At 33.3% G+C, this 12,908-nt stretch overlaps 1 protein-coding gene across 1 annotated transcript in view; it reads right to left on the reverse strand.

Annotated features, from left to right (window-relative positions):
- GALNTL6 (polypeptide N-acetylgalactosaminyltransferase like 6) overlaps positions 1 to 12,908 on the reverse strand; it is a 1,123,375-nt gene that overhangs the window by 620,486 nt on the left and 489,981 nt on the right. The window contains exon 5 of the mRNA XM_029938762.1: positions 4,327 to 4,493. Within this exon, the coding sequence (XP_029794622.1) occupies positions 4,327 to 4,493 (167 nt within the window). The remainder of the gene's footprint in view (positions 1 to 4,326; positions 4,494 to 12,908) is intronic.

Below are 12,908 nucleotides of genomic sequence, written 5' to 3' on the forward strand. Positions count from 1 at the left end.
TTGGGCACATCATGCAGTATTTAATATATAGTAGCAGAATATTTACTATTGAAGCTTGAAAAGAGGTGAGTCGTGTGCAATCTTTCATTTATGCATGTGAGAGGGCTGTCTTTTTTAAAATGTTTTTACATTGTAGTACTTGTTTTGCTTGTTGGTGGTGTTTGCTTATTTAATACATTCTGTCAAGGACAGAAATTACATGCTGTTTTTTTTGTTTTTGTTTTTGTTTTTGTTTTTCCCCCCTAGGAAGTGTGTCTTGGGTTTTCCCCTTATTATTTTTGTTACTTTTTTTTCCTCTTCTTTTTTGGGTGGTGAGGGTGGTTATGTTTAAACGAAGCTGCTTTTACAGCACCAAAGACTTAATCATCCATTTCCTATATAAAAGGTAGCTACTTTTTTGCATCGACCTCAAGCATATTGTAGTATAGAGGTGGAATTTAAGGAAAGGTATTAAGCAGGCTGTGTTTTAGATTATGGGCAAGTAATAAATTGTATCATGTATCTTGAATGTATCATAGATAAGCTGCTATATAACGATTGCCACTTCAGATAGCTGTGAAATTAGGTGATTAACTAGTTGGTACTTAACCTTCTAATTTCTGTATAAGTCTAATTACATGAAATAGAAGTTGGGGGTTTGATTTTTTTACTTTGCTTTTCTGTTTGGAGTGTCATTGTAAGTACTGTAGTGTAAATGATGGAAAATAATTGCATATGTTAAAAAAATAAATAAATAAACAGAAAAAAAATAGCCAACATGTTGGCTTTTTTCCTTTCTTCCTCCCTTCCTTCCTTCCTTCCTTCTTTGCATCTGTAGCTGTTCTATTGACCTAGAGGACATAAAATATAAGGCAATGATATTTGATTAAGTCTTGTTAAAATTTTATTGCCTTCGGCCAAAGGACATTACAAAATATCCAGAAGAAGAATGATTGTGCAAAAGTGTTTAGATACATACTGAACAGACTTGAAATTGGAATAGAGTTCCGAAAATAAATATAAAGTAAAACATTTCAGAAATAATTTCCTAAAAAAAGAGAAAACTCCTTATCTTCCTAGACTTTAAATTTTGTCTGGCCTACTTAGTTTGATTTTTTAAAGAATTGGTGAAAAAAGACTCTACCTGTTACAGGCTTACAATTTCTGTGTTGTCTAAAAAATGTATAAGTATACTTTCAAGTATAACAATTTTTAACAGCACAGCTAGAGATAGTATCAGAACAAAAAGGAGCAGCAAAATCGTCTCTGTCTTAGAGGCTCTGTAAACAAGAAATGTCTTAAGATATCTTCCTTCTCATATAATGGAGAGAATAAACTTGAAAGGAATTTTGATAAACACTCATGTAAAGTCCTCTCCTATATCATAGGTAGGTAACATGCTATTTTATCCTCCTTTTGATAAACCTTTACAATGTAATTTTTTCCCACATCTATAGTAAGTTACTTTCTTATTGGTAAAATTTGATTTTTTAAATGTTAAAGCAGCCCTAATTTTTCTAACATGCTATAATTTACCACAATTTGTCTACACAACCCCTCTGACTTCTGTTCCTTCTGGAGATGATAGGTGGGTAGATGGATGGATGGATAGATAGAAAGATAGATAGATGATTAAATTGCTAAAATCACCACAAAAACTATGGAGACGATTTATATTATAATGGTATAGAGTATTTGATGAGTAGAACTAGATAGTTGAGATCAATTACTCTACTTTGCAGTGCACAATTTGCCCAACCATCCAAGGCAGCTCTGCATCCTGACCTCTCTATGAGGAATTACTTAGATAACTAAGGACTTATCTCCATTTTTTTCTTTAACAGTTTATTGTCAAATTGGTTTCCATATAACACCCAGTGCTCTTCCCCACAAGTGCCCTCCTCCGTTGCCACCACCTCCTTTCCCCCTTTACCTCCCCCTCCAACCCTTGGTTCCTTTTCAGTACTCAATAGTCTCTCAGTTTTTGTGTCCCTCTCTCTCTCTCTCCAACTCTCTTTCCCCCTTCCCCTCCCCATTTTGATAAAAAAATCCAAGACACAGAACTCATTAATCTGATATCATATAGTTAGCAGTTGGTGTCAGAATTCTAACTTGTGTTTGTCATGTTAATTTTCTGATTTCCCATCATCCAGGAAGCAGGACTGAGGATTCCTAGGTCCAGCTAAACCCTCATAATTTTTCAGACAAGATTTTTTTAAATTAAAACAAAAATTTGGAGAAAGAGTCCTGTCTCATGCAACCTTAGAGTTATGAAGAATTCTAAAAGATTATAGAACTATTTCTATCACTTATTTCTTCCAAAGTTTACTTTTACACATATTGACAGCTTAACATTATAAAAAGCAATATTAACAAAAAATAACCTTTTAAAGGTTTAATGATCATAAAATAATACTCTCAACTTGATAGTTTATAGGAATACAATATCTAAAGACTCAAGAAAATATTAAAATAATTGTTGTCTTTAAAAATGTCCAATAGAAAAGTCAAAATCACCATTACTATCCCAAATATTCTTTTTTCTGCTGTCCTACTTGTCTAACACTAATGACATTGACTCTTTTCTGTCACTTACTTCCCTGGTAACGTTACATGCAGAAGGATAGCCCGTCAAAGTGGTTACTGTACAAAAGACAACAAGAATTGAAGTCAAGACAAATGTAGATGCCACTGTTTTCTCCCTCTTTAAAGATGTTCCGTTGAAAAATGCCTCTGAGAATATTCAGCAAAAAGTGCTCTTTAACCACAATTTTCTGCTACCAAATGTTTACTACTATATTACCCTCAGGTCAAAATTCTGCTGTAATAAACAGTTTACCAAGACAAAGTTAATTATGTAGAAAATGCTCCACAGATACACTATCTTATTTCTCTTAGTACCAGTCAACCAAAAAGACCATTTATTTGGTGATGTGCAGTCCCAGATCTGTCTTCCTCTATTCATTCTTTTATTTAAAAGCAAAGATTAAAGTTTTAGCTCTAATGCATTAATGCTTATTTTTAGCCTGAGGTATCAATGACTGCTTTGAAATAAGCAACCTCAGTTAGAAAAAAAAACCAGATTAATGTTTTATTCAAATAACGTTCCCAATTTCAGTTTTAGATACTGGTTTGCATTCTTGGGTAGGATTGAGTTCATAACTACCTAAGCAACAGAAGGCAAAAATGCTTTGAAATCAACCTAAATTACCAAGTTAGTAGCTTACTACTTTAATGGAATGATGTTAGACAACCTCACTTTTGTCATATAAATTTCAACACATATTAATATTGGTTCAATCATAACTAAGTATTGAAAATGTATCATTCAAGGCTGGAACTCTGTTAAGGAAATATTAAGACTAACACACTGAGAAATGTTACCTTTACAGAATTTTTGGATACTATGAAGAAAATGACAATTTTCTGCAAATGAAATTTCCAAAACTCTAATTAACCCACTTGGTTTCAAGATCTTTTCTCTTGTGAGACATAAGAATAATAGGCAATTAAACTCTTTTACTGCCCTGTTTTTTACAGATATACAGTACAGTCAAGCAGAGCTCCTTCATGCAATGAAATATAAGGTAGAACACTGTATTCCCAAATAGATGAACATCATTAGAAAACATTTCTTCCTGCCCACTCATATCAGCCAAGAAAAGAGAAACTTTACTTTTCTTCCAGAACTAACAATTTTCACATTTAGACCAAATATGAATAATGAGATTCCTAAGCTCGGGAAACTTTGTATAATTTTATTCCCCTGTCTTATAAAACCACATGATGTTTCTCAGAATGGTAGCAATATTAAAGCTTATGTCAAATTTTCTAATACATACAAGACTTTTTAGTTTATTGTTTACCAAATAAAAATATTTGTGTTACTTACAATATCTAATATTTATGAAGTAACACAAGCACAGTGTAGAGAGTGTATCATAGTGGTAAATAATAAAACAGATGCTTTCCAGAAACAAGAACAGATTTTATAAATCTACTGGAATATTTCCCCATTCATATGTACTTACAGTAGCATATTTTGCAGTGTTTGTCCTGAAGCTGAAAGTAGAATTTGGGGCATTTTGCCAACACCTATCTAATTTACAACAGAAATATAATGCAAATTTCTTATAGTTCTGCAAACGACACCAATACCTTCTCATTCAGTTTTTTTCCCATTTGGCCAACATGTTATGAAATCACAACATAGACAAAATTTCACAATCACCTTTCAGATAGAATCAGAAAGAAATATCACACTAATCCTCTGGCATTTTTTTAATGCCTGTCATGATTATATAAGTAATAACGGAATCAGATAAAATATGATTAACTGTATCTTACCTCTATCACTGAAGTCATCTACTAGAATGATTTCTGCTATCAGACTCTCTGGGGTTCGGTTAATTATACTGTGGATAGTACGCAGGAGTGAAGTCCAACCTTCATTATGAAATGGGATAATGATGCTGGTGTTTGGCAAACTTTCCAAGTACATCTTGTGCTTACAACTGGAGATGACAGAATAAGACAAAAGCAACACTGAATATAAAACTGTAGTATATCGTATACCACTATTTACTCACTATGTTATCCAATATCTGTGAAAACTACATTGTTCCAACCAGAGCTTGTACATAATAATAATTACTATTTTCATTCATGGACTTCATTAATGATCCCTTTCACATGTGCTATTAATGAAATAGTTGTTTGTTTGTTTATTTATTTATTTATTTATTTATTTTGGTATCAGGGATTCAAATACTATGTAAGAAGTGCATTGAAGCATTATGTTCTTGTTAATGTATACTTTTCCTATTGTTAGCTAATAGTAATAAGAACACATTTTATGAGTTAAAATTGTTTCCATGTAGCTCATGGTTAAGGTTCAGATGGGTTTCCTGGAAAGTTCTGGAAATCCAACTTCTATAATAATTATGCTTAATCAGTTTTGGTGGTGGTATGTTTCAATGGCTGGGCAACATTTAAACTCTACAAGGAAAACACAGTCTTACAATGAAATAAATAAAGATTTAGTCTCAAATAAGCCTATACTGATACAACCATATAATAAGATTACATTAAGATCCAACCCAGACAGTTTCATGTTTCCTGTGGAAATTTTAACCAGAAATCCTATGCAGCTTTATTCATTATGAAAAAAATCCAAGATACCAAGAAGCATATAGGCTTTAGCTTTTGGCATAGTGAAAAGTGATTTACTACGTGTAATTGCTATTTTTGCGTATTTATTATTTATCTAATGAATTTACAAGCCACATGAAGTCAGGAGCCTGATCTCAAATTGCATGTAATTCCTAACTCAGCAGGTTGCCCAAGCTCTATTGAGGATGATGAATTCATCTAAGTTTGTGAAATCTTTGAGTTACTTCAAAACTAAAATAGGGTAAAAATATCAATCAATTATCAAATTCAATGATTTTCCTTATATGGATAACCTGAAAACAAAACAGAACAAAAAAGACAGTGGAAATTTAATAACAGGCAGTTTCCATTTAAATGCAGACACAACTAAGGCTTCAGCTTCTGCCAGGACACTGGCCACTATTTTGTCTAGAGGAGGAAACAGAACATAGCAGGATTTGAAGTAGGCTTAGATTCTGCCAAGATGTATAGAAATGCACCAGAATATTCAAAACATTGCTTAAAATATTTTTCCAGTCATTTCAATACTTTATTTTACTAGTATCTCAATAGGATATATTAAATATTGCTATCAGCAAGAGATGTTGCCTTATAGCTTGGGGAAATATGACAATGTAATTAAAGCCAACAAAATTAACTCTCCTAAAAAATAAAATTAAAAATTTTAGCTATGTAATTTGAATATACAAATATAAACAATTCCTTCTTTATTCTGTCACTTTATTATTAATTATTTAACCTCAGTATTTATTATTTATAATATCTATAAAACAAGTAGATTTTGATGTTTTAAAATGGGATGACAAAATCAGAAAATAAACATTAAAACTATACCATGGAATGGGCATTAAATGCTAGAAAGAACCTGAAATTCATTTTAGGGTTAAGCAAAATGGTTAAAAAAATACATAATAGCATATAAAACAGTGATTTATAAGGAAGTATTGTGAGATGGATGCTTTCACATATAATGTACAAGTCTGGAAGAGAGTGCTAAAGTAATTTAACACATCTTGTCCTAATTATGTCCAGTGGTCCATTCTTGTCAACAAAGCCAAAGGCCCAAGCTTCACTATATCAACATTCAGGATAATTGCACCTACTTGTGCAAACCATCATACCTAACAATGTTCTAGGAGTTCAACTGATATTCCCAAAAAGGCAAATTAGTTTTTCATCATTAAGATGAGACATAATACATATCACTTGCTTATTAATTAAATAAGAATTGCACTGAGACCTGTAAGAAAAGGTGATGTTTAACAGCTGTATACAATCTATCTGGGAAACAGACAGACACAAAAGGATGCAAGACTGATCATATGCAAATAAGGCTTTCCCTCATTAAAAATGTTTTCAATAATTTCTATCTCTGTGAGCTCAAACTATTACCACACATAAGTGAAAAGATCTCTTCCATTCATTCATTAAGTCACAATGATCTAATTGAGGTTTGACAGAAGCCAGGATCCATAATGGGAATAAAACCTTGACTTCGAGAGGTTTGTAATATAATAGGAGATGTAGAATGGTAAATAGACAGTTACAATTTTAAACCTAAACTGATAGTATAGAAGTCTAATAGGGTGCTATACGATATTTCAGAGAGCCCCCTGAGCCAGTCTGGAAAGTGTTACAGAAATTCAAGTGAGAGCTGAAGGCAGTCTGCCAAGACAGGTTCAACATATATTTAGGAAGAGAGCTGACATGACTTGGTAACGGGGATGTTTTGGACATGGGGAATTGATCTTATGAAATACAGAGGGAAGGAGGCAAACCAGAAGAGGCTCTTAAATACAAAGAACAGAGAACAACCCTCCGGTTGATGGGAGGGTGAGGGAGAGGGGAGAATGGGTGATGGGCATTGAGGAGGGCACATGTTGGGCTGAGCACAGGGTGTTGTATGAAAGCAATGAACCACAAGAATCTACCCCAAAAACCAAGAACAGACTTTACGCACTGTATGTTAGTCAATTTGACAATAAGGTATACCAAAAAAAAAAAAAAAAAAAGGAAAGGAAAGAAAAATACAGACTGACATAAAAGCACAGTGTGTGAGGGCACACTTCAGGATTGAAAGGGTTAAGGCTGAATATGAATTCAATTTTGACCAGTTAAGGTTGAAGTCTCAAATATCCTACTGAACACAGCCATTATATATATGGCATATGCATGTATTTATCTTATGTATGTATGTATGTATGTATGTATCTATGTGCATATATATGTTTTTGGCGCAAGGTAAAAAATGTGTTTTGCTGGAGGAACAGGTTTATGAGTGATAGGCTGTAGCAGATGATGTCAGTGGACCACCAGCATTCCCTTACCATTCACAAGCCTGGGATGTGCCAAGAGAATCCCGGCAGATAGCCAACTGAGTGCTTTCCCTCACCTCTGAACAAAAGCAGATTAGATATTCTGAAGGAAATTGATGCCCCTGGAGCAAGAATTAACCAATGAAGGAGGAAGTTGGAGAATACACAGTCCTATGGTGAGGTAACTGTGAGATGTTTTCTATGACATGTACCAGAATTTCCCAGCAAGGCTGAGCCTCAGGTGCCCACAGAGGCAAGCATCTTGCCAGTGTATCTTTTATGGGCTACTTTCCCCTCCTGTCTTACCTCCTCATCCAGCCTCCCCAAGTACTTTCTGTGATTCCTCAAAATCACTACAGTCAAATTTTTATCTCAGGGTCTGCTTCTAAGGGAAACACTTCTTAGACATAGGCATATAAATTGCACTGCACTTGTCAAAAACAGTCTTTTCAATATAAAGTGATGGTCAAAATTCTTTTCAAATTTATTTTTATTAATTTACATCCAAGCTAGTTAGCAGATAGTGCAACAATGATTTCAAGAGTAGATTCCTTAATGCTGCTTACCCATTTAGCCCATCCCCGCTCCCACAGTGATGGTCGAAATTCTTTAAGAAACATAACTTCTGTTGTATTGTGAAGCTTGCAGTTTGTTACACCTGAAGATATTTTAAAATAATGTGTTTTTAAAAATTTTTATATATATATTTTATTCTTTCTTTCAACTTCTTAATTACTAATGATACTCTACTCAGGGTCTTCCCCAGGGTCTATAAAATACAACTATAAGGATTTTGCACAGTGTACATATAAAGATAGCCTATTTGAAGTAGCAGGCTTAGGAATAAGGTTTCTTCCTTTACATGAATGTGTGTATTTCAATTAGTGAAAAGTCACTAATACATTGTGCTGCTAATCATTTCTCATACTGAAAAATCAGACTTTATACATCAGACTATCTAGGTTCACACTGCTGACTTTGCCCCCTTCGACCTGGTGACAAAGGGCAAATTATTTAACTTCTGGAAGACTAGTTCTCTCTTGTGGGGCCATGCAAGGGTGAAAAACAAAACAAAACAAAAACCTTCTTCATAATGTATTCATAAGAATTAAGTTACACAATCCATGCAAAGAACGGAGTATAGTATCATATCTGATACTAGCAAGGGTTTGATAAATACTATCATTATTGTTATTGCTGTTTTTTTTAATTGTTATTTTGCCTGTCAAGTCCTCTATAATCGGAGGTAGGAGACTAGGAGAGACAGGAACTGCATGAGGGAAAGTGAGAGACACTTCAGATCTGAAGATAAGTACATTCTGGCTTCTTCCCTTAAGGATTCACAGGCCAGTAGGCAGATATAGAAAATGATTTGACTCAAGTGAGACAAGTGACATAATAGATGGCACACAGCAGTCAGAGCCCACAGGAAGTATGACTAACTTTGTCTAAAAGAATTAGGGAAGTCCTCATAGATGAGTCTTATGTGAAGAACAGATCATGTAGGATCTTTAAAGTGATTCTAAGGAATGTGGACGTTACACTGAAGTCAATGTGAAATATTTCACATATTGTTAGTGATAGGAAGACAGGGTCATGTTTACATATTCCTCCGGAAGCAGGGCAGGCAATGGAGACAGCAGAGATGAGGCAGAAAGATCGGAAATGGTAATAGTTTTGGCAAAAGATAATGAGCGCTCTGATCAGGTATTTACTCTAAGGTAATCCAGCCTCTTTGTGACGGGGTTTAATCTGATTGAATTATATTTAGTCATTCTAGTACTTATCCTGCTCCAAACAAAATTAAATTCACTCCCAACCTCAGCCACTGGATTCCAGGAGTTGTGTTCTAGATGACTGCTCCTCGGCATGACTAGAAATACTGAAGCAGAGCCAGGGCATTATTAAGAATCTATGACCTGTGTATTCTAGGGTTAATCTCAAGGCAGGTTGAGAATGGATATGTTAAATACAAAGAAAAGTGGTAATATGGACTGTGTTGAAGAACAAAGTAAAAGAAGTCAAACACAATTTATACATTTATGGTTACAGGTAGATAAAAAATTTTAAAAAAGAAAACAGGGACCAATTAAAACATACGTCACATTAAGCTTATAGGAATATGAATGAAAATGCCTGTAATTAGTGCATATCATATTGTTGTTAATTTAAAATAAGCATTTGCATAAAATTAACTTAGTGTTTAAGAATGGGCTAGAGATGAACCACTAAGTTGAGTAAGAGATATTACATAACATCTTTTTGTTAAGTTAACAATTTATCTAAATAGATAGCAAAGACACTCTTCAAATTTTAAATGTACCAGAGAAGCAAAAGAAATTGTTTAAATTCTTTAAAAAGTAGTTACTTGAGAGAAAAGACAAATCATGAAGGTATTTTACAAAGCTAAAAATTTAATATATAAATATTTTGCTAAACCATTTCCATTAATGTAAATAGAAAGTTTTCATACTCTTCTATGTTTTCTCCAGACAAAATACACAAAAGTTTTCTGCTGGTCTCTATTGGTATTTGTTAAACTGAGAGATTTAAAAATTGTTGGTTTAACAACATTGTTTATTTTAACTACAATGTCATTCCTTTCATACTTACATTAATTTATCATTATAATTTCAGTGGTTTAAAAAAAAGTTGTTCTTTCAACAATAGAACAGGTCAAACAATAAATTTTAATTGCAGATATATAAGTGCCACACTTGTTAGTGATATGTATATTTTTAAAGAGTTATTTGATTATTCATGCAACAAATGTCAATATTTTTTACTGTGGATATTTAGCTAAACTTGCATTTGAGGTTCTTAAGACCCTCACATTCTCCTCACCATCATCTAAGCATTCCTTCTTACTGCCTAAGGCTGAATATTTAGTTTTGTCTACAATGTCAAAACACATTTTTAAGCTTCAAACTCTTGGATTGCAAGATTTGAGTAAAATGTTTGGGTGAAAGTTGTTACATATATCAATCTATAGGTCATTCTATGAGTTCCTTCAAATTTTTTTTTTTACTGTTTTTATTTATTTTAGAGAGAGAGAGAGAGACAGGATGAGCAGGGAGGAAGACACAGAATCAGAGAGAGGGAGACACAGAATCCGGAAGATAGGCTCCAGACTGTCAGACTGACGGGAGGGGGGGGCTCGAACCCACAAACCATGAGATCATGACCTGAGCCAAAGTTGGATGCTTAAATGACTAAACCACCCAGGTGCCCCAATTCAATGAGTTTCTTTAAAGTATACCTTTATTTTTTGTTTTGTTGTTTGTTTTTCTATCTGCTTACACTAAATCTATCAGGCAGGATGTTATATTGTGGTCATAATCCCAATGGCTCGAAACAATGAATTTCTACCTTGCTGCTTTCCTTGTTCACCACTGTTTAGGCAGGAGAGTCTCTGCTCATTGCAGTCAGTGCAAATAGACAACATTTTTACCATAGTTAATCACTCTGCCAGAAGTAAATGAGAACACGGATGGCTCTCAAGCTGGCAAATAAATGGTCTGTCTCTAGAATGACATTTTGCTTTCTGCTTACAACTCATTGGTCAGAATTAGTCACACAGTACAAGGGCTCAGGAAGTAAAATCCCATATGGTTCAGAGGAAATATAATCAGAAATATTCGGCAAATAATGCTAATGAACACAGCTATTTTAGTCTTCTGCCTTCTTTCAATAAAAAAAAAACAGAAAAAGGAAAAATGAGAATTACCTGTTAAGACTACATTTAGATTAGATTTAATTAAAATTTTCTTAATTTCTTCATAGACAAAAACAGTTATAATATTTAAGGTCCTGCATCTTCAGACATAGCTGCAACTACATTTTAGAACCACAAGTACATTTCAGAAATCATCAAGTTTAATTCCTTATTTAATTGGGAACTGAGGCTCTTAGAGTTTTAAAAAGTTAGACATAAATTATTTTATACTGAAATTGGCCAAAGAGTATACTGGGTGAAGAAGCAGTACAATGATGAGGCACTATTCCTGACATAAAAATTTACAATTTTTATAAAAAGTTCATTTTACCTATTTTGAGATAGAGCGAGAGAGAAAGTGTGTGCACATGTGACTGGAAGAGGGGCAGGGAGACAGGGAGAGATTCCCAAGTGGGCTCCGTGCTATCAGTGCAGAGGCAGACACAGGGCTTGATCCCATGAACTGTGCCATCATGACCTGAGCCCAAATCGAGAGTGGGATGCTTAACTGACTGAGCCACCCAGGTGCTCACAAATTATAATTTTTTGAAAAGTATTTGTAACTCACATAGCTAGGTAATGCAGAGCAAAGAATTATAACCCAATACTCTTTGTTTCTAATTATGAAATACTTTGGAAATGTTATTATCATTCTATCTTTGGCTTTTTAGATAGCTTCATGTTAATTGAATCAATTATTATGACGTAAAGACTAATGTTTTTCAAAATGGGGTAGGCAATTACTCTATTAGCTCAAATATTTTTGTGATATTTACAATCTATTCTCCATGAATATATTTGAAAATAAACCATTTAATAATATGAATCAATGTCTATAACAAAGAAAATATGATGAATTATCATTGGAATACAGGCCCTAAAAGGGAATGGACTACTGAATCACTGGGCCATCTAGATCACTAACATTACACTATTAGGGCCATTAATTAAGTAGGCATAATTAAATTGTTAAAATCAGTGATAAAGAGAAAATATTTAAAGTGGCTAGAAAAAAAGATATGGAAGTCTGGAGAAACACAGATTAGAATGGTAGCAGATTTCTTGTTAAAAATTATGCAAAATAGTGAGAAAGTAGGGCAACATCTTTTAAGTCCAGAAAAAAAAAAGATAAAAATAGTTTTAACTAGTCAATGAAAATATATTTCTAAAACAAAGAAAAATTGAAAACATTTTCAGATATGCAAATGTTGAATAAATTCATTCACCAGAAAACTTGCATAAATATTATAGGAAGTCTTGCAAAAAAATTATACTAAGTAGAAATCTGTAACTGGACAAAAAAAAAGAAAATATAACAGAAAAGGTAATTATAGGAGTAAACAGTAAAATGACTGTTTTATTATTATTTAGAAAGATACCTGATTCATGGACAGCAAAAATGATAGCAATGCATTTTGAAGTATATAACAGAAATTGAAGCAAAATGTATAGCAACAATAGCATAAATGCCAGAAGTGGAGAAATGGATGCATGCCTTTCTAAGGTTCTTATACTATAAATCAAAACATTTAATATTTCTTAAGGTAAACTGCAATAACTTAATATTATATTCCATCAACCCTGAAATAACACAATAATTATATGTACTTTGCCCTTCCAAAAAGTTAAATGAGAAATTATATAGTTAAACTGAAAGGAACTACAGACAGAAGAGAGAATAAGATTAAATAGTAAAAATAGAAAAGCAATACTAAAAAGATGTGGTG

Source organism: Suricata suricatta, chromosome 1 (genome assembly GCF_006229205.1).
Source record: "Suricata suricatta isolate VVHF042 chromosome 1, meerkat_22Aug2017_6uvM2_HiC, whole genome shotgun sequence".
NCBI classification, from domain to species: domain Eukaryota; kingdom Metazoa; phylum Chordata; class Mammalia; order Carnivora; family Herpestidae; genus Suricata; species Suricata suricatta.